The 23,361-nt window shown below is 40.9% G+C and overlaps 1 protein-coding gene across 50 annotated transcripts in view; it reads left to right on the top strand.

Moving 5' to 3' along the window:
- MAP4 (microtubule associated protein 4) overlaps positions 1-23,361 on the top strand; it is a 228,966-nt gene that overhangs the window by 76,118 nt on the left and 129,487 nt on the right. For all 50 annotated transcript variants that reach the window (XM_035275347.3, XM_078350717.1, XM_078350716.1 and 47 more), the window contains exon 2: positions 9,792-10,033. In XM_035275347.3, coding sequence (XP_035131238.3) covers positions 9,811-10,033 — 223 coding nt within the window. In that variant the 5' untranslated portion in view covers positions 9,792-9,810. The remainder of the gene's footprint in view (positions 1-9,791; positions 10,034-23,361) is intronic.

The raw sequence follows: 23,361 nt of genomic DNA, 5'->3' as shown, positions 1-23,361 counted from the left end.
CAGGAGTTCAAGACCAGCCTGACCAACATGGAGAAACCCCATCTCTATAGTAAAAATACAAAAATTAGCCGAGCATGATGGTGCCTGCCTATAATCCCAGCTACTCAGGAGGCTGAGGCAGGAGAATTGCTTGAACCCAGGAGGTGGAAGTTCTATTGCACTCCAACCTGGGCAACAAGAGTGAAACTCTGTATCAAAAATCATCATAATAATAATAATTAGGACTACTTGATATATGAAATAATATGAAATAATAATTGTTGATACTCACATTGAGGGTTTTAGAAAGTTTATAGCCAACCGAAATAACGCAGCCAAATTACAAGCATCTGTCAGAATAATCAACCTCAGTAAAACATCTAACATAACACTCTCATTTTACAGATTAAAGAACTCAGCCCCGAAAGGTGACTCATTCAAGGCCACAGTTAGTGTCAGATTAAACCAGTGCTTCAGTAAAGCATAGGAACTTCTGTACACGGCTTTCAAATTCTCTTGATTCTTACTCACAATCTATTTAAAGTTAACTTTATTATCTGTATGGGTAGAAGAGGAATAGTATAAATGGTCAATGAGAAGTTTTTTTTTTTTTGCCTTTTTTCAGAGTAAATGCTTCTCATTCACAAGGGTACATTTTTTGATCCTCCTGAATATCCAGATTTGAAAACAATAGTATCATATCCTTTTGTCCATAAAATATATAACTAAGCATTTAAGGCATAACTGAATCATAAGTAACTTCAAATGATTCTGTGTGTGATGAAATTCATACATGAATTTATTAAAATTCTGGAATAGTTGAAAAACTAGTTTAACATTTATAGAGCATTTAAAAAGAATTGTACTTATACATGTTTCAGAATAGAATACGTATAAAATTGGATAATCTCTTTATTGAAAACTGGGGATTTCTGGGGAAAAAAAAGACACAGTACTTTAACTTGAAAGATGACACTAGTATTAGCTTTCTAGGATCATTTTCCGTGAGGTGTGTGTGTGTGTGTGTGTGTGTACGTGTGATGTGTGTGTCTGTGTTTTTTGTTTGTTTTTTTGAGACAGAGTTTTGCTCTTGTTGCCCAGGTTGGAGTGCAATGGCATGATCTCAGCTCACCGCAACCTCTACCTCCTGGGTTCAAGTGATTCTCCTGCCTCTCCCTCCCAAGTAGCTGGGATTACAGGCATGCATCACCAGCCTGGCTTACTTTGTATTTTTTGTAGAGATGGGGTTTCTCCATGTTGGTCAGGCTGGTCTTGAACTCCTGACCTCAGGTGATCCACCTGCCTCAGCCTCCAAAAGTGCTGGGATTATAGGCATGAACCACTGTGCCTGGCCCTATGTTTGTGTTTAAAAATCATATTCTATTTATGTGTGGTGACAAGTAAAGAATAGCTTAACTGTTGATGAAATAAAGATACCAAGTGGCTAGCTAGATGCACTCATAGCCTTATGACCCTCCCACTTTCCAAGTGTTTAATTTGCTATCAGTTTTACCATCTTAGGCTGAATTTTAGCTACTGTTCATATTCCAAGAACCACACACAGCCCACAGGAAGTCGTCTGGGAGTGTGTGTGTTTGTGTGTGGGGGGGTGCTGAGGGTTGGGTAAAGATTACAATGGATAAAAGCTGCCTTTTGATAATCTGCATTCTGATAAATGATATTTAAAATATATTGGTGTTTTTGTCTGTATTTTTACCCTGTGCCTTAAATTAGGAAAAGTTTTGAGTAGATTATATTATGTATATGTCATTATGTATTTCTCAGGAAAATTAAATTTACTGGGCTTTTATGGTATGTTGTTAAGGATGGCACAGATGTCCTTTTAAGTTCTCTTTGACAGTGAAACTGATACAGGATTTTTGCTCCTTAGCTCAACTAGGTCCAGGTTCTTGTCTCACGAGCAGGAAGAATTAGGCACGCAGACATTAAAGAGTTACTGGAGTAGAATTTATTAAGTGAAAGGAAAGCTCTTAGCAAAAAGACAGAATGCAGTGGGTTGTTCTGCTATCCGAAGACAGGAAAGTTCTGCAGTATGGCTGAACCTGGGGCTCTTTATGGGCTCAGAATGGGAAGTGTGTGCTGATTGGTTTGTGAGTATGCAAAAAAGTTCAAAGCGAAGACACCACTCAAAGGTGGGCAGGACAATGTAGAAAACCTATTAGGAAAAGGTAGGTCCAAGTTAAGTAGGTAAAGGATGGGGATCAGTCAGAGGAAAGTACGGCATATGGGAAGGCAAGTTCTCAATCTGATCCAAGGATTTACTTAGGACAGTTTCTGGATTGAAGATCGGGTTTCACTGGACTGCCCCTATCTGTCTAGACATTTATTTGCCTCCTGCCTCTTTCAAAACTAGTTATAGACATCCTTTTCAGTTTTTGGTTTATAACAGCTCTCAAAGGATAACTGGTAATAATAGTTGTCAGAGACAGAATAGGGAAAACCAGTTACTTTTCATGGAACCTCTTGACATGATAATTTGTTAGACTTTTAAAAACTCTTTAATGGACTCATTTCTCAACATTTTTCCTGGTGTAATCTGGAGTTAAATAATACTCTATATGTAAAATAGTCTGGATGAGCATAGAATAGGGCTTCCCATCCACATTCATCTGTTGTAAATGGGTCACAGGTGTGCCACCACTACTACTGTAGGAACTTTTTTTTTTTTTTTTTGACAAAGTCTTGCTCTGTCACACAGGCTGTAGTGCAGTGGAATGATCTTGGCTCACTGCAGCCTCTGCCTACAGGGTTCAAGTGAGTTTCCTGCTTCAGCCTCCTGAGTAGCTGGAATTACAGGCATGTACCACCTAAATAATAAAAATTAGCACCCAGCTAATTTTTGTATTTTTAGTAGAATGGGGTTTTACCACGTTGGTCTCGAATTCCTGGCCGCAAGTGATCCATCTGCCTTGGCCTCCCAAAGTGCTGGAACTACAGGTGTGGGCTACCATGTCCAGTCCCTACTGTAGGAACCACTGAATTCCTATTTATGGTTCCTTCAGAAAAGCTGCTAAATTCTGAATTCAGCAATGGTTATTCAAATCGTGGAACCCATAATTCCAGTAGTGTGAGATGCTATTTGCTGTGGACAACAGCTCTGTCATGCCACAGGACCCCCTTTGGCAGCAAAGCTATCAGTTTTTGTCACTAGCCCCACACTAATTGTATTAGTCAAGATTCTCTTAGAGGAACAGAACTAATAGGATATATCTCCAAAGGGGAGTTTATTAAGTATTGACATACATGATCACAACATCCCACAATAGGCTGTCTGCAAGCTGAGGAGCAAGGAGAACCAGTCCAAGTCCCAAAACAAAGAACTTGGAGTCTCATGTTTGAAGGCAGGAAGCATTCAGCACAGGAGAAAGATGTAGGTTGGGAGGCTAGGCCCATTTCACCTCTTCAGGTTTTTCTGCTTCCTTTATATTTGCCGGTGGCTGAATAGATGGTGCCCACTCAATTAAGGGTGGGTCTGCCTTCCTACTAACTCAAATGTTAATCTCCTTTGGCAGCACCCTCACAGACACACCCAAGATCAATATTGCATCCTTCAATCCAATGAAGTTGACACTCAGTATTAACCATTAAAAGTCCACCCCTTGTCAACGTGAACCTATACATATCTCCTGAGATCATATGCAATCTTCATATAAAGACAATAATAAAGTCCTCTAATTATGCCTAACATAATATACCTATCCGGCCGGGCGCGGTGGCTCAAGCCTGTAATCCCAGCACTTTGGGAGGCCAAGGCAGGTGGATCACAAGGTCAAGAGATCGAGACCATCCTGGTCAACATGGTGAAACCCCCGTCTATGCTAAAAATACAAAAAATTAGCTGGGCATGGTGGCACATGCCTGTAATCCCAGCTACTCAGGAGGCTGAGGCAGGAGAATTGCCTGAACCCAGGAGGCGGAGGTTGCGGTGAGCCGAGATCACGACACTGCACTCCAGCCTGGGTAACAAGAGTGAAACTCCATCTCAAAAAAAAATACACACACACACACACACACACACACACACACACACACCCCTATCCTTCGTACAACCAGAAATACACCAATCCCCAACCCAAATATTATTATATAAAGTTAACAATACTTAAATGCTGATGTGACATAAGACTTATTGATTTCATATGATAAAGGAAAAAGAAATATATAGTGGAGATATTAGTACAAGTATATACATACACAAACATGTTTTTAACAAAAGGAGGAAATACTCATGGCAGTTAGAGTCCTCATTTCTGCAACTGGTCACATGGTCATAGCTGGTATTGATGACTACCTTCTTCTTGGCCATTCTCTATTAACTTTGCCTTCAGCAAGCACCTCAGCAGGTTATGGTTTTTTCCCTGGTGGAGTGACCCAAACCTACATTTCTGAAGGATTCGGCTCATTTGTAGTCCTGCCTGGATTGGGCCGTTGTAGTTTCGCATTGACCTTAATCACAGGACATGGTAATACTAAGAGATACTAAGCGATAATGGATTACCTGTATTCCATACATTTACTTCCCTACCTCCATTGTGGAGTTGTAGACTGATTTCATCTTGATAGTCTGGGTCAGTCACCTCAGACAACACTGTAACTCCCTTCTTAGGCTATTGACTTGAAGGTAGGAGGAGTCCAAAGTGTCCAGGTGGCAATTTTAACTTCCAGTTTAATGGAATCGTTGTTGTGACTCCTGGTGGCAGCATTCCTCCCTCTGGAACTAAGACCTCTAGGCCAGCAGAACGTAAGGTCGCAGAATTGTAAGCAAAAATGTTGCTAGTGGATCACTAGGGGTGATGGTGAGTGGTGCCACTTCCACTTTTACTCCTTGATTCCTGACCTTGATTCCTTGAATCCTGGCAATGGCAGAAACAGTACCATTTTGGATGCTGATTCAGAACATACACGGCCTTCTAGAGAACTTTGCCCCAGCCCTGCAAAGTATTGTCACCTAGTTGGCTTTGTAATTGTGACTTCAAAAGGCCATTCCACCATTCTGTCAATCCAGATGCTTCAGGATGATGGGAAACATGGTAAAACCAGTGAATTCCATGGGCATGAGCACACTGCTGCACTTCTTAGCCATGGTCAGGCAGTGCTGCGTGGAATACCATGATGGTGGATAAAGCATTCTGTGAGTTGGCAGGTGTTGTGGCTCACGCCTGTAGTCCCAGCACTTTGGGAGGCTGAGGTGGGCGGATCACTTGAGGTCAGGAGTTTGAGACCAGCCTGGCCAATGTGGTGAAACTCCATCACTACTAAAAATATAAAAATTAGCTAGGCATGGTGGCGGGTGCCTGTAATCCTAGCTACTTGTGAGGCTGAGGCAGGAGAATCACTTGAACCCAGGAGGTGGAAGTTGCAGTGAGCCAAGATTGTGCCACTGCACTCCAGCCTAGGCAACAGAGTGAGATTCCGTCTCAAAAACAAAACAACACATCCTTTGAGTCCACAAATGGTAGTCTTGGCAGAAGCACTGCATGCAAGATAGGCAAACTATATCCAGAATGTCTCTTTGAGTGAGGACATACCTCTTCCCTTTCCATGATGGAAAAGGTCCAATATAATTAATCTGTCCCAGATAGCTGGGTGATCACCTGAGGAATGGTGCCATATTGAGGGCTTGGTGTTGGTCTCTGCTGCTGGTAAATTGGGCACTCAGCAGTGTCTGTAACCAGGTCAGCCTTGGTGAGTGGAAGTCCATGTTGCTGAGCCCATGCATATCCTCCACCCCTGCCCCTGTGGCCACTTTGTTGGCCATGGGCAATGGCAGGGGTGGCTGGGAAAAGAGATTGAGTGGTGTCCACAGTATGGGTCATACTATCCACTTGATTATTAAACTCCTCCTCCGCTGAGGTTACCCATTGGGGAGCACTCACATGGGATACAAATACCTTCATAGTTTTTGACCACTCAGAGAGGTCCATTCATATACCTCTTCCCCAAATTTCTTTGTCACCAATTTTTTAATCATGCTCCTTCCAAGTCCGTGACCGTCCAGCCAAACCATTGGTTATAGTCCATGGATCAGTATATAATCGCACATCTGGCCATTTCTCTTTCCATGTGAAGTGCAGAACCAGGTGCACTGCTCAAAGTTCTGCCTACTGGGAAGACTTCCCTTCACTGTTGTCCTTCAGGAATGCCCTAGAAAGGGGCTGCAGTGCTGCAGCTGTCCACTTTTGGGTGGTGCCTGCATATCTTGTAGAACCATCTGTGAAGCAGGCCGTAGTCTTCTCTTCCTCTGTCAACTGATCATAGGGAACTTTCCATGAGGTCATTGGTGCATGCTGGGGAAGAGAAGACAGGGTGGCAGGAGTGGAGACCATGGGCATTTGAGCCACTGACTCATGTAACTTACTTATACCTTCAGGACCTCCTCGATCCTGATCATATATACCACTTCCATTTGATGATGGAATGCTGCTGTGCACGACCTACTTTATGGCTAGATCTGTCAGGTCGCATGGTAACTTGATGACCCATAGTCAAACATTCAGTTTCTACCAAAGCCCAGTAACAGGCCAATAGCTACCTCTCAAAAGGAGAGTAGTTGGCTGAGTGCAATGGCTCACGCCTGTAATCCCAGCACTTTGGGAGGCTGTGGCGCGCAGATCACAAGGTCAGGAGATTGAGACGATCCTGGCAAACATGGTGAAAACTCGTCTCTACTAAAAATACAAAAATTAACTGCACGTGGTGACATGCACCTGTAGTCTCAGCTACTTGGGAGGCTGAGATAGGAAAATCACTTGAATCTGGGAAGCAGAGGTTGCAGTGAACAAAGATTGCACCACTGCACTCCAGCCTGGCGACAGAGCGAGACTCCGTCTCAAAAAAAAAAAAAAAAAAAAAGGGAGATTAGTTGTCTGCAGAAGATGGCAGGGCCTTGCTCCAAAATTCTAGAGTGCTCCAAAATTCTAGAGGTCTCCACTGTGATTCACTATGGGAGCCTGCTAAAGGCTCCAAACAGCATCCCTATCTGCCACTGACACCTTAAGCATCATTGGATCTGCTGGGTCATATGGCCCAAGTGGCAGAGCAGCTTGCACAGCAGCCTGGACCTGTTGCAGAGCCTTCTCTTGTTCTGGACCCCACTCAAAACTGGCAGCCTTTCAGATCACTCGATAAATGGGTCGGAGTAACACACCCAAATGAGGAATGTGTTGCCTCCAAAATCCAAATAGGCCCACTAGGCATTGTGCCTGTTTCCTGGTTGTAAAAGGGGCCAAACACAGCAACCTATCCTTTACCTTAGAGGGAATGTCTCGACAGGCCCCACACCACTGGATCCCTAGAAATTTTACTGAGACAGAAGGTCCCTGAATTTTTAGTCTGATTTATTTCCCATCCTCTGGCATACAAATGTCATACCAGTAAGTCCAGTGTATTTGCTGCCTATTGCTCATTAGATCCAATCAGCATAATGTTTTCAGCGTAATAGACCAGTATGATATCCGTGGAAGTGAAAAGTGATCAAGGTCTCTCCGAATAAGATTATGACACAAAGCTGGAGAGCCATTGTATCCCTGAGGTAGGAGAGTAAAGGTATATTGCTGGCCTTGCTCCCTGAAGGCAAATTGCTTCTGGTTGGCCTTATGGACAGAAGTGGAGAAAAGGCATTTGCAGAGTAAATGGCTGCATACCAGGTACCAGGAGAAATAGTTGACTAAATTAGGCAAAAGAAAGATGAAGGCTGCTCACTTAGACTTGAAGTAGTCAACCAGGGCAACTAAACAGCTGTCAGTCATTGTCTTTTCTTCTAGTGTGTAGTCAATAAATCATCCTTTCCAGCTGTCTTTTTCCTGACTTCTGATTGACCCAACTCTAGTCATGTCCCAGACCCCAAAGGGGTAGGGATTGGTTTGTATTGGGAGAGATAGGAAGAATAGATTTCTGGGCAGACACAGGTAATAGCCATTACATTATGCAACTAAGGATCTATTTGACTTCTATTTACCTTAGCAACATAGCTTGTATGTCAACTTATCCTATGGATTCTCTTGGAGTTTCTGTTAGACTCTTTGAAAACAAGGGTAGTACCTTGCACACTTTATTTCCTAATATGCTTTGCTTTTGAATGGTGCTCAATTTATTGCAGGCCTTTGGCTTTTTTTTTTTTTTTTTTAATTTTTTTTTGTGTGTCGGGGGAGATGGAGTCTTGCTCTGTTGGCCAGGCTGGAGTGCAGTGGTGTAACCTTGGCTCACTTCAACCTCCGTTCCTGGTTCAAGCATTCTCATACCTCAGCCCCCCAGGTAGCTGGGATTTTAGGCACCCACCACCATGTCTTGCTAATTTTTGTATTTTTAGTAAAGATGGGGTTTCACCATGTTGGCCAGGCTGGTCTTGGACTCCTGGTCTCAAGTAATCCGCCTGCCTTGGCCTCTCAAAGTGCCGGTATTACAGGTGTGAGCCACCCTGCCCGGCCCCTTTGGCTCTTTTTACTACATTATTTCTGTATTAGGCTGTTCACCTATGATTTTGCCTATAGTAGATTTACTTTTTTAACTTTATTTTGGTTCAAGGGTACATGTGAAGGTTTGTTGCGTAGGTAAATACATGTCATGAGGGTTTGTTGTACAGATTATTCCCTCTCCCAGGAATTAAGCCCAGTACCCAATAATTATCTTTGCTGCCCCTTTCCCTCCTGCTACCCTCCACCCTCAAGTAGACCCCAGTGTTTGCAATTTTCTTCTTTGTATTCATAAATTCTCATCATTTAGCTCCCACTTATAAATAAGAACATGAGGTATTTTTTTGTTCCTGCATTAGTTTACTGCAGATAATATCCTCCAGCCCCATCCATGTTCCCTGAAAGGACCTGATATTGTTCTTTTTTATGGCTGCCTGTAGATTTACTTCTTAATATCAGATTATGCAATTAAGAGCCTGGTGGTCTGTAAAAATATACATGACTATAGAGAGGCACCATCTCCCCTAGCTAATTGAGGGGACATGTCTTTTTTTTTTTTTTTTTAATGCTGGCAGAACTTAGTAGTTTGGTTGACAGGGCTATTCACAAACGATTCATGAAGAAGATACTTACTCCAAGATAAGACCCATACTCACAGTCTTTGATCAAGAAAGTCGATTTCATTTGTCCAATAGTAAGGTAACTATGTAAAGATCTGATTTGAATCTTACTGGCTATAACTTTGGACATATTAATTGTGGGGTTTTTTTGTACCTCATTTTTCTTATAAATAGAAAGGACACAATTGCAATTGCTTTGTCCTGCCACCACCACCACCACCCCCCACCCCTGCCAAAATATGAGAAAAGAGTAACTAGCAGTGAGTTATCTTGGGTGAGACTGTCCATTTCTCAGTTTTAATTTTCTCATCTTTCAAATGAGGAAGCCTCTTCTAGCTGTGAAATTTTTTATTTTGATTCTTTTGTTTATTTCAAACAATTGACAAGAGTTTCTAGAAATGTTTTTTCTGGTTGGGTGCGGTGCCTCACGCCTGTAATACTAGCACTTTAGGAGGCCAAGGCGGGCGGATCAACTGAGGTTGGGAGTTCTAGACCAGCCTGACCAATGTGGAGAAACCCTGTCTCTACTAAAAATACAAAATTAGTTGGGCATGGTGGTGCATGTCTGTAATCCCGGTTACTTGGGAGGCTGAGGCAGGAGAATCACTTGAATCCAGGAGGTGGAGGTTTCTGTGAGCTGAAATTGCACCATTGCGCTCCAGCCTGGGCAGCAAGAGCAAAACTCCATCTCAGAGAAAGAAAAGAAATGTTTTTCATTTTGCAGTGCTCATTAAATGAAACATCTTTTTCCTCTTACCAGGCAGTTGCAGTGGTGCAGAATGGCTGACCTCAGTCTTGCAGATGCATTAACAGAGCCATCTCCAGAAATTGAGGGAGAGATAAAGCGGGACTTCATTGCCACACTAGAGGCAGAGGCCTTTGATGATGTTGTGGGAGAAACTGTTGGAAAAACAGACTATATTCCTCTCCTGGATGTTGATGAGAAAACCGAGAACTCAGAGTCAAAGAAGAAACCATGCTCAGATACTAGCCAGGTTGAAGGTAAGTATTTAAACCAAACTGCTTATATATGTTCAGAAAGTAGGTTACTGGAAACTAAGAATTGAGCTGAGTTTTTTTTTTAAGTATACCCTAGCAATTATATTTCTTTGTTAGAAACAGACAAGATAGACTTAACCACCCTTTGAGTGTGTGTTCATAAGTTTATAGAAAACACCCTAATGTTTCTTCTGTAATGTTTCAACTACCATATAATCTGCTTCTTAATTCCCTAAATTAAGCTGTCTGCTGTGCCTTTTCTTTGAAAGTAGCTTTGAAAAGTTAGATAAAATTCTGTGCTTATATCAGAACTTCATTTAGACTGGAATCAGATACCATTTGTTGTCTTTGGGGTCATCCCAGGTCAGGATTAATCCCAGGTGAGGATTAATTAATTGTAAGAGAAATTTTCCGTTTTCCTGGATCAGATGTGCTAATATTTGGTTGAGGATTTTTGCGTCTGTGTTCATGAGGGAATTGGTCTGTAGTTTTCTCATAATGTCTTTTGATCAGTTTTACAATTGAGGTCACAATGATTTCATAAAATAAATTGGGCAATGTTCCTTTCTTTCTCTTTTCTAGAATAGTTTGTACAGAATTGATATTTTTTTCTTCTTTTCAATGTTTGATAGAAATCATCAATAAAGCTATCTGGGCCTGGAGTTTTCTGTCAGATTTTAAAAGTAGGAATTTTAGTGTCTTTCAGAGATCATAGAACTATTCTAGTTATGTATTTCATACATTAGCTTTGGTAGTTTGTATCTTTCAAGGAATTCCTTGGTCCATTTTCTTGCATAAATGTTGCAAATTAATGGAGATAAAATTGTACCTTATGCTTTTAATGTCTGTAGGATCTGTTATGTCCCCTCTTTCATTTGTTATATTAGTCACTTGTGATCCTCCCTCCCTCCCTCCCTCCCTCCCTCCCTCTGTCTCTCTCTCTCTCTCTCTGTCTTTTTCTTTCTTTCTTGATAGAGGTTACAAGTTGTATTGAAAGATCCAGCTTTTGGTTTCATTAATTTTTTTCTATTGTCTTTCTGTTTTTAATTTCTTCTCATATCTTTATTTTTTCCTTTCTTCTGTTTACTTAAGTTGATTTATTCTTTTTCTGGTTTCTTAAGGTGGTACCTTATATCAGGTTTTGTTCTGAGACATTTCTAATCTAATTACCTAAGGTTATAAATTACCTTCTAATCATTTTAGCTGTGTCCCATGGATTTTTATATGTTGTATTTTATTTTCATTCAAAAATATTTTTGCATATTTTCTTTGTGAATTCCTCTTTATGGCTGCCTTTTAGATGTTATTTTTATTTTTGGTTTTTAGCAATTTAAATATGTTGTGTTTAAATGGTATTTTGGAATTTTTCTGCTTGGGCTTCTGAGCTTCTTGATCTGTGCTTTTGATGTGGTTAAGTCTGAGAAATTTTTGGCCATTATATTTTATCTATCTATCTATCTATCTATCTATCTATCTATTTGAGATGGAGTCTCACTCTGTCTCCCAGGCTGGAGTGCAATGATGTGATCTCCGCTCACTGTATCCTCCGCCTCCTGGGTTCAAGTGATCCTCCTGCCTCATTCTTCCAAGTAGCTGGTACTACAAGCGTGTGCCACCATGCCTGGCTAACTTTTTGTATTTTAGTAGAGGCAGGATTTCACCATGTTGGCCAGGATAGTCTCAATCTCCTGACCTCGTGATCCCTCCGCCTTGGCCTCCCAGAGTACTGGGATTACAAGCATGAGTCACCCTGCCCGGCTAGCCGTTATCTTTTAAAATATTTCTTCTGTCCCATTCTTTTTCTCTTCTCCTTCTGGGATTCCAATTATATTTGTTAAATTGTTTGATAGTGTCCCTTATATCTTGGATGCAAGAGATCCAGAGAAAATTCACACTTACATGCAGGATTGTCTACTGTCATGCTCACAAGAAAGACTGGAGGCAGGAGGGTGAGGGACCAGATAGAACCTCCTTCAGTGGTATAGACCTGAAGAAGGCCACCGCCATTGAGGGAAAAGAGAGAGAAAAAAGAGTTTTCTGTCCAGTTTTAGAATTGAGGTTACACTAACTTCATAAAATGAATTGGGAAGTACTCCCTTCTTTCTCTTTTCTAGAATAGTTTGTATAGAATTGATTTTTTTTCAGTGTTTGATAGAATTTATCAATAAAGCTATCTGGGCCTGGAGTTTTTTGTCAGATTTTTAAACTAGGAATTTAGTTTCTTTCAGAGATTATAGAACTATTCTGGAAGAGAGAGAAAAGACTTTTTTCTTCTCTTTATTTCTGTTTGTGTTTTACCTTGGGTACTTTCTTTTGACCGGTCTTCCAGTTCCCTGATTCTTTTCCTAGTTGTGTTGAATCTAATGATGAGCTTTTAGTGGCCATTGTCTACTTCAGCAACTTTTACGTTTTTAGTTTCTAGCATTTCTGTTTGCCTGTTTCTTATAGCTTCCTTCTTTCTGCTGAAATGTCCCATCTGTTCATGCATGTTTTCTACCTTTTATACTAGACTTTAACATATTAATCATAGTTGTTTTAAATCTCTGATAATTTGAAAATCTGGGTCATCTCTCAATCTGATTGTGGGGTGTGTGTGTGTGTGTATGTGTGTGTGTGTGTGTGTTAGTTTTTGACTGAATGCTGGATCTCACATGTAAAGTAGTAGGCTGAGACCAAAATGGATTTATGCTTGGAAATGGATATGTCTCTTGGGTTTAGTCAGTTTAATCAGAAGCTGAGCTAGTTTTGGGTTTGTTGTTACCATAATTGCCTTCAATGTACTACTGGCTTCAGTTTCTTTAATTCTGTGCCTAGAGTGGTGACTGAGGCCCTGGAAGGTTTTTCTTTAATGTACTTGCTCTACCCTTTCAGTCTTCCCTGCGTACTGGTACCTCAGAGGGGTCCTTCTTTATGCTCTTTTCCCTCTTTTATCAGAAGAGTGCTAGTCAGGTGGTGGGCAGAGTTTGTTTTTTTATTGTCCCATTTTGGGCTTAATCCTATATTTATATATCATGGTTGGATCTCTCTCAGTGGTATTATCCTTCTCACAGTAGTAGAGTCTTCTAATGATATTGGTATAGGATTCTGGATAAGGAGTTTTTCTTGCTCCTCTCTCAGGTTTATAGGGTATTTTTCTATTACTCTTTCCCTAGCTACAGCCAGTCTTCTCGTGTGCTCTAGGGCAGACAGGGTTTAGTACTCCTTCCCCAGGAGAGAAGGATTGCAGAGGGAGGGATTTATGCTTTTCCCTTAATACTGGTGGCCTTCTCCAGGTCTGTACCACTGAGGGAGGCTCTATCTGGTCCCTTACCCTGGCTCCAGTCTTTGTTGTAAGTATGCAGTAGACACCTGTGAAGACAATCCTGCAGTGAATGTGAATTCCCTTTGTGTCTGTGGATTTGAGGGGCCCCATAGTCTCATGCTAGGCTTCGCTTACCTTTAACACATCACTAAAATTTTTACTTTAATTTTTCTTAATTGCTTATAGGGCACCCAGTATCTCTTCTTCACATGCTCTGACACAGGAGAGCTGGTGTTCACCTCTCATAACTCCTGGAGGGGCTTGTCTTTCTTTAGAGTTCATACTGCTAGGTAGCTTTCCAATGAATTCAAGTTTTTTTGTAGTTGATGTGGCTGTTTCTTATTGTTAGGGTGGGAATGACATTGCTTTTGGTGTTCTACAGCCTAAGTGGAAGATGAAAACTTGCTTCCTTTATGTGTTCCTTTTTATGTTTAATTTGTCTGTTGGGGAGGGTACAGACCACAACTTGTTTTAAAAAGTACTGAGAATTTAAGATCTAATTATGTCTATATAAATATTTACTCCAGGCCAGCCATGGTGGCTCACGTCTGTAATCCCAGCACTTTGGGAGGCCAAGGCAGGTGGTTAACCTGAGGTCAGGAGTTTCAGACCAGTCTGACCAACATGGTGAAACCAGGTGTTTAACCTGAGGTCAGGAGTTTCAGACCAGTCTGACCAACATGGTGAAACCTTGTCTCTACTAAAAATACAAAGATTAGCCAGGGGTGATGGTGTGCGCCTGTAATCCCAGCTGCTCTGGAGGCTGAGGCACGAGAATCACTTGAACCTGGGAGGTGGAGGTTGCAGTGCACAGACTTTGCACCACTGCACTCCAGCCTGGATAATAGAATGCGACTCTGTCTTAGAAAAAAAAAAAGGTGCTATCATTGCTTACAAAAGTGTCTTTATCTTGAAGAAGCTTATGTTGAGAAATAAAGTTCATATTTTGTTTTTATCCTTGAATTAGATTTTTCAGAAACTCATATATATTTTTTGAATGGTCTAACAAATGCATATGTACAAAATCAAATTGGTCCAAAGGGATATACAGTAAAAATAATTCTCCCAACCCCTACACCCTTAGCCAGACAATTCTCCTTCCTGGAGTAACCACTTGCCAATTTCTGGAGTAGTCTTTCTGAGTTAATAAACTTTTAATTATTACATATTAAAAGTAGGGAGGATTTAATAATTTTTTGTAAATAAAATAGTGTCTTAAAAACTTTCCTCTCTTGGAACAAATTAATGTTCCATGGATCAAGTCACTCAAGATGAAGCCCAAGAAAATCTACCACCTCACTGTCCTTATCCACCTAGGCTCAGTCCCAGATGGTGGAAGTAGTGCACAGTTAAGGGAAATTAGGAAATGAGAAGCAACTAGCTTCTTCCACCTATGACTGATAAGAGTAAGTTAATAGGGATGGGAGAGCATCTCAACCATGACTAGTTGCTACAATATTGACATCTTATCATTCCTTTCTTCATACTAAGTTTATGTTAGTCAAAGAACAAATGTCTTCACCATCCATTATGGATTAAGAGAGAATAGACTCCCATTTTCAATTAAGGAATCCAAATTTTTTCGAGTAAATATTTATTTTTGTGTGTGTGTGTGTGTGTGTGTGCTGGGATTACAGGTGTGAGCCACCATGCCTGGCTTTTTTACATTATTAACTAAAGAAAGATGGGTGCCCTTTAAAGTTGTTTGTTTGTTTTTTTAATTTTAACTTTTTGTTGCTACTAAAGTGTTTTTTTTTTTTTTTGAGACAGAGAGACTTACTCTGTCACCAGGCTGGAGTGCAGTGGCACAATCTTGGCTCACTGCAACCCCTGCATCCCGGGTTCAAGCGATTCCTCTGCCTCAGCCTCCTGAGTTGCTGGGAGTACAGGCATGCACCACCACCCTGGCTAATTTTTATATTTGTAGTAGAGATGGGGTTTCACCATGTTGGCCAGGATGGTCTCAATCTCTTGACCTTGTGATCCACCCGCCTCAGCCTTCCAAAGTGCTGGGATATCAGGCGTGAGCTACTGCGCCCGACCTGCTACTAAAGATTTTTTAAAAGAAACAAAAAAGTCAGAAGGAGCCAAATCAGGACTATTGTAAGATGGATGCCTAATGATTTCTCATCAAAACTGTCAGAGATTATCTTTGTTGATGAGAGGAAGGAACAGGAGCATTGTCCTGGCTGAGAAGGACTCTCTGGTGAAGCTTTCCTGGGTGTTTTTCTGCTAAAGCATTGGCTGACTTTCTCAAAACACCCTCATAATAAAAAGATGTTACCATTCTTTGGCTCCCCAGAAAGTCAACAGGCAAAATTACATTTTCTCTTGACTAGTCCACTTTTGCTTTGTCTGGAGCACTTATTCCTCTTGGTAACCATTGCTTTGATTGTGCTTTGTCTTTTTTTGTTTTTGAAACAGAGTTTTGCTCTGTCACCCAGGCTGGAGGGCAATGGCGCAATCTTGGCTCATGGCAAGCCTCCCTCTCCTGGGTTCAAGTGTTTCTCCTGCCTCAGTCCCCCCAAATAGCTGAGACTACAGGCGCCTGCCACCATGCCCAGCTAATTTTTATACATTTAGTAGAGATGGGGTTTCATCATGTTGACCAGGCTGGTTTTGAACTCCTGACCTCAGGTGATCCACCTGCCTCAGCCTCCCAAAGTGCTGGGATTACAGGTGTGAGCCACCATGCCCGGCCATGTGCTTTGTCTTTAGGATTATATTGGTGAAGCCATGTTTCATCTCCTGTTAAAATTCTTCAAAGAAATGCTTCAGGATCTTGATCCCACTTGTTTAAAATTTATATTGAAGGCTCTGCTCTTTGCAGCGGATCTGAATGCAACAGTTTTGGCACCAGTTGAGTGGAAGGTTTGCTCGATTTTAATTTATCAGCCAAAATTGTGTAAACTGAACCAATTGAGATGTCTGTGGTATTGTTGCAGAATATTTAGGAGACCGGACAGACCAATGGGTTAAACAGGAGGATTTTATTAAGGTGGCCACTGGCTCAGTGGTTTAGCATCCCAAGGCTGAGCAAAGGAGAAAGAAAATGGGGTATTTTTATACATCTTGGATGATGTAGCAGCTAACAGGTTTATAGAAGCCAGAACAGAGAACAGTTAATTTGTAACATGTCTTGTGATGTATGTTACATTTGAAAGATAATATTTTGAGAAATGCATTGTACATTATTTGGGTGTTATCTTGTCCTGTGACCTTGCAGCTGGTCAGCAAGAAAAACAGGAGTCTTGAGATGCCTGGGAACCTTGCTGAGAATGTAGGGAGAATAGATAAGGTAGGTTTCACAGGGAGTTAGTTAATTTAAGCAGAGCTGGGAGTTAGGTTTTTTGTTAAACAGCATACAACACAGCAAAATTTATTATATAGCAACTACAAATTATAAGGTTTTGTTTTTACTATTATTGCTATTATTTAATTCCCTTCTTCAGTATTGGGAATTGTCAGTTTCTGCTAATTGTCAATCCTCTTCACTTAGATCATTCTTTTTCCTCTCAAATTGATACTGATGGTCTATCACTGTGGGCCTCATCTTCACCATCGTCTCCTTCTTTGTATTTTTTCCTTTTCTGAGACAGGGTCTTACCACATTGCCCAAATTAGAGTACAAAGACTATTCACAGGTGTAACCATAGCACACTACAGTCTTGAGCTTCTGGGCTCAAGTGATTCTCCTGCCTCAGCTTTCCAACTAGCTGGGACTATAGGCACAAACCACTGCATCTGGCTGGTGTCTCATCCCTTCTTAAAACAAGTTATTCATATGTAAATTACAGATTTCTTTGGGGCTGTCCCCATAACTTTACACAAAACATCAGTGATATCACCATTCTTTCATCCAAGCTTGACCATAAATTTGCCGTTTGCTTTTGCTTCAATTTTAGCAGAATTAATGTTGCTTTGATAGGGGCTCTTTTCAAAGTGATGTTTTATCCTTTTTAGTGTTTCAAACTGGGTTCTGTTCAGACATGGTATAACAAGTCACGAGTTTTTGTTTTGTTTTGTTTTTGAGACGGGGTCTTGAGCGCAGTCTTGGTTCACTGCAACCTCTGCCTCCCAAGTTCAAGGAATTTTCCTGCCTTAGGCTCCTGAGTAGCTGGGATATTACAGGCGCACACCACCATGCCCTGCTAATTTTTGTATTTTTAGTAGACATGGGGTTTCATGATGTTGGTCAGGCTGGAGTGTGTTATTTTGATGCAGAAAAACTTCCCTGAAGTTCATGAATAGTTTTTTCATAGTATGCATTTTCCATGAACTCTTTGAGGACCCCTCATTTAAAGTTTATAATTACAGCTGGGCATGGTAGTGTGCACCTATAGTCTGAGCTACTCAGGAAGCTGAGGTGGGAGGCAATCACTTGAGCCCCAGAGGTTGAGGCTGCAGTGAGCCATAATCGTGCCACTGTGCTGCAGCCTGGGTGACAGAGAGAGACCCTGTCTCTAAAAATAATTATAGTAATAATAATAAAGTTTATAATTACAATAGATGGTAAATTACTTTTTTTTTCCATACTAGCTTCCTAAAAGTTGTGGAAGGCTTAACTAAGAATAAAAGGAAGGGGTGATGGCTCTTTGGAGACATCAAAGAAGAGAAAGGAAAGGAACCACCTTATTTAGCCTTGTAGAAATCTGGTGCAATTAGCCAGGTGCAGTGGCTCATGTCTGTAGTCCCAGCTACTTGAGAGGCTGAGGTGGAAGGATCGCTTGAGCCCAGGAGTTCTGGGCTGAAGTGCGTTATGCTGATCGGGTGTCTGCACTAAGTTCGGCATCAATATGGTGATCTCCTGGGAGCGGGGGGCCACCAGGTTGCCTAAGGAAGGATGAACCAGCCCAGGTCAGAAATGGAGCACAGGTCAAAACTCCTGTGCTGATCAGTAGTGGGATCAAGCCTGTGAATAGCCACTGCACTCCAGCCTGGGTAACTTAGCGAGACCCCATCTCTTAAAAAAAAAAAAAAAAAAAAAAAAAAAAAATATATATATATATATATATATATGTGTGTTTTTTAGACAGAGTCTTGCTCCATTGCCAGGCGCCAGGCTGGAGTGCAGTGGCGTGATCTTGGCTCACTGCAACCTCCGCCTCTTAGGTTCAAGCAATTCTCTTGCCTCAGCCTCCTGAGTAGCTGGGCCTACAGGTGCACGCCACCATGCCCAGCTAAGTTTTGTAATTTTATTAGAAATGGGGTTTCACCATGTTGGCCAAGGATGGTCTCAATCTCGACCTTTCAGTCCGCCTGCCTCGGACTCCCAAAGTTCTGGGATTACAGGCGTGAGCCACCGCGCCCGGCCGGGTCTGATTTTTATACATGATCGGACTGATGGTTTTTACCAAGATGACAGGTTTCATATTTGTGTTTTTCCTGGAGAATATTCTAAACAAGTTGTTCTTTTGAATACATCTTTAGAAGTGTTGGAAGGGCCCTAGACTTCAGTAATGTTTCATTACATATCTAGCTTTAATTTTGTTCTTAGTTGAGATTCAGTAAACTATTGCTGATTGCTGGTGCTTTTTTTTTTTTAGAAAAAAAAAACAAAAAAACAGTATTTTCCTGTCGCCTAGGCTGGAGTGTGATGGCACAATCATAGCTTACTGCAACATCTAACTAACTCCTGGGCTTAAAGGTTCCTCCTGCTTCGGTCTCCTGAATACCTAGGACTACAGGTGCACATGCCTCACCAGTCTTTTTATTTTTTGTAGTGACAGTCTGACTATGTTTCTCTGGCTGGTCTGGAACTTACGGCCTCAAGTGATCCTCCTGCCTTAGCTTCCCAAAGCACTGGGATTACAGGTGTGAGCCACTGCGCCCAGCTTAGTGCTCCTTGATACATTCTTACAATAGGCTTACTTAGGCCAACCAGTGGAAGTTAATCAACCATTTTCTTGCATCTAGATACAGAAGGGGCAGTTGACTAGGTTACACATGATAGAATTCTTTGGACAATGGTATTTTATTTCCTTTAATTCTTGTGTCCACCCTAATTGTCTTCAACTTATTTAATTAGAGGTAAGAAAGCAGGGCTGCTTTTATGGCATTCATCACAAAGTAGGAAAGTTGCTTTTTCCTCTAAGTGTGATTCCTGCCTCATACCTGACAACACAAGAACCACCCACCCACCTTTATGCATTTTCTATGGATATACTATACTCATTTCCTTTTTTAATTCCATTTATTCTTGCTTCTACAGGTATTTCATCATGGCCTTGCCTCTAAACCAACTGAACATCAATACCTAGAAATAAAATTGGTGTCAAACTCTTTTTGAAATATCTATTACCTTGGGAAACAATTCTCAAATACTTTTACAGAATATATGTATTAGTTTTGTACCATGGCTGTAATAAGAAAAAAAAATTATGTACTACCTGATTTTTTCCATTAAAAAATGGTGTTTTCCTTAATTGTTCGTTATCAGCACTATATGGCTCTATTTTCTAGACAAGGGAGACAAAAGATAGAAACTTTCTCTTAGATGTAAATGATGAAGCAACACATCCGTGACTCTTGTTCTTTCAGATGATCATCTAGCGCAGTGTTGATCCTCAGACACATTTATGGAACAAGTCACTTAATTTTTCCTGTCCTCTGTGTGGACTGAAAAAATTAAATAAAATTAAATAGTTCTTCCGAGATTGAGAAAATGCTTTCTCCTCAACATTCCATAAGGTCTTTGAAGCTATAAGCTTATTCCCTTAGAATAAGAAATTAACCTCGGGCAGTGGCCGGCTAAGTTTTTTTTTACTCTTAGTAAAGACAAGGTCTCACTGTGTTGCCTGGACTAGTCTTGAACTATTAGGCTCAAGTGATCCTCTTGCTTTGACTTCCCAAAGTGCTGGGACTACAGGTGGGAGACAGCACACCCTGCCACACACCAGCAGTCTATTTTAACAAGCCGTGATAGGTGACTCGGATGCACATGCATGATTGAGAAACACTAATCCAGGGGAAAGGGCCTAAGTGACAACTATTAATAGATACTGCAGAATTTCTACTTAACAGACTGGTCCCTTATTTTGCAGAGCATTGTAACCAGCTTAATTGGCACTAGAGGGCAGTGTTGGCATGGGTCTGACCACACAAGCAGCTTCCTTTGCATTAAGACCTGGCTGAATCCTGTCTGTTTTGTCCAAGGCTGACTTGCTGTGGCTCTCTTCCTCACAGTACACATGGGCTTCTCAGAGTCTTGTTTCTTCTCTGCCAAGTTGATTTGCCTGTTGTGGGGATCTCACAGCTCCTGGGGAAAGGGGGTCAACAAAACAAAGTAAATTTGATTATCTTTCTATCTCAGAGAATGTGATGAGTTTCAAAAAAAAAAAAAAGTGTGCTATTTTTGGTGCTGTGTAAGTTTCACTGAGAAAGTTTTCATTTCATGAAATGGGAGTTCTCTGGGGAAGTCAGTCAGTGAGAGGACACAGTATAGCATCTTTTGAATTGGGACTTGTCCAGTAATGTGCAGCATTCCAATGATGAGGGTCCAGTATGTCTTATGTGGCGGGGAAGTATGCAAACATTTTTTCTACTTGACAACCTCAGTGTTTTTAGTGTTGTTATGTTGTTTTATTCTCTCCTTGGCTTATATTTTTCGATTGTGAGGTAGTAGAGTTCATCTGCTCTTATTCCTTTCTAACCTCTTCTTGCTTTTATTTTATTTTATTTTGGTAAAGTTTTTTTTTTATCAATATACAGTTACTCTATAGTTGGTTGATAACAAATTTATATTTTATCAGCTTATCGTTAATAACAGTGAGAATAACAATAGCTATTTAGCACTGTACAGCTGTCATCCTATATTATTGCATTTATTCCCACTTCCCAGGTAAAGCTTAAGGATTAGAAATGAGAGGGTTGCATTTGATCATTTAGTTAATAATGAAAGAAGCACAGCCTGAACCCAGATCTTCTCATCTCATTTTAATTTTTATTAAATAATTAAAAATTTTTAAAAAATCGAGATGGGGCTTGCTATATTGCCCAGGTTGGTCTCGAACTCCTGGCTTCAAGCAGCCCTCCTGCCTGTGCCTCCCAAAGTGCTGGGATTACAGACCTACCAGATCTTCTCATTTTAAACCCCTGTTCTTTTTGTTAAACTATACCTTTTTCATGAACGCATACTTTCTACTTGATCTAGTATCTCATTGATAGTTTTTAAAAACTAAAAATCTATTTTTTAAATTCAAAAAGAAGAATTATTAGACATACTATGTTCAGGAAATATAAAAGAGTCTTGTTTCATTTCAATAAAGAGCACAAACTGAGGGACTTTGCCACTAATTCTCATGAGTTTTTAAATAATTCACTTTTCTAGATAACTGTTTCACATCTACTCTCTGTTGAAACTGCTGGCACTTACTCTCCTGTTCATATTCATAAATCATAAATTAATTGACATAATCAGAACAGAACTTCCACATGGACCCACCACACATTTCCTCCTAACTCATGTTCATCTATGCCCTTATTGTCTGCTGTTTTTCTATTATGGGTCAACTGTTCGTGTTGTCACTCAGGCCACCGCTGTCGCAGTTATCTGTTCTGTCTTCTGCATCATCAGTTCCTTTCTTTCAGTTGGTTCATTCACCAGCATCAAACGTACTGTAATTTTTTTTTTTTTTTTTTTTTTTTGAGATGGAGTCTCGCTCTGTTGCCCAGGCTGGAGTGCAGTGGCAAGATCTTGGCTCACTGCAAGCTGCACCTCCCAAGTTCAAGCACTTCTGCTTCAGCCTCCTGAGTAGCTGGGATTATAGGCAGCCACCACCATGTCTGGCTAATTTTTGTATTTTTAGTAGCTGGGTTTCTTGATGTCACTCAGGCTGGTCTCAAACTCCTGACCTCGTGATCTGCCCTCCTCGGCCTCTCAAAGTGCTGGGATTATAGGCATGAGCCACTGCACCCAGCCTATAATTTTTTTTATCATTAAAAAAAATTTGCCTGCATCTCACATCCATCTCATCTACCTTTTTACTTTGTTTTGCTCTTTCTTTGAAAGAGATGTATCTACTACCCGTCACCAATTCTTTTCCTCCCATTTGCTCTTGAATTTACTATCATCATATGCACCACCCCAAAACTTCTCTTGGCTCAAGTATAAGGCCTTGATGTTGCCAAGGACAAATCCAGTATTACTCCAAGGGTTTTGCCTGAGCAACTGAAAGGAAAGAATTGCCATTGTCTGAGATAGGGAAAGCTATAGAAGGAGTAGGATTTGAGTGGAAGAGAAGAAATTTAGCTTGGGATATGTTCACAGTGAGTTATCTGCTAGTCATCCAAATGGAGAAGATGGATAGACAGTTAAGGAGTTTGGAGTTCAGAGGAGAGTTCTGGGCTGGAGATGGATGTTATATAAAGCTTTTGCTAAAGGTGTTGTTCTGAAATCCTTTAAGATTGGATTTAGATAGGCCAGCCATGGTGGCTGTCATCCCAGCATTTTGGGAGGTGAAGGCGGGAGGATCGCCTGACATCAGGAGTTTGAGACCAGCCTGACCAACGTGGACAAACACTGTCTCTACTAAAAATACAAAATTAGCTGGGCATGGTGGTGCATGCCTGTAATCCCAGCTACTCGGGAGGCTGAGGCAAGAGAATCGCTTGAACCTGGGAGGCAGAGTTTGTGGTAAGCCAAGATTGTGCTGTTGCACTCCAGCCTGGGCAATAAGAGCAAAACTCCGTCTCAAAAAAAAAAAAAAAAAGATTGGATTTAGATGTAACTTTGCTGAACATTCCGACTTCTGTTTCCCTTGCCTTCTAAACCACCTACTATCCCCACACCCTGCCAGCCTTTCTTTTCATCTTCCTCTTGGTGCTTTTCTTCCCTGAACTTTCCTCTTTCCTCTTTGGCACTTTTAAGATCATAATTAAACTATTTGTTATCTTACACTTATGAACTACTCTAAAGCAGGGATAATATTTTGTTTACTATTATATTTCATGGAGAATGATAACATTTAGCAAATGTAGGGAGGCACAGAATACTCAAAAGTTTACTAACAACCTCAAGTTTCTCAGTGTT

The sequence above is a fragment of the Callithrix jacchus genome, chromosome 15, assembly GCF_049354715.1.
Source record: "Callithrix jacchus isolate 240 chromosome 15, calJac240_pri, whole genome shotgun sequence".
NCBI lineage: Eukaryota > Metazoa > Chordata > Mammalia > Primates > Cebidae > Callithrix > Callithrix jacchus.
The sequence above is the reverse complement of the archived record's forward strand: the minus strand, read 5'-3'. Positions and strand labels throughout refer to the sequence as shown.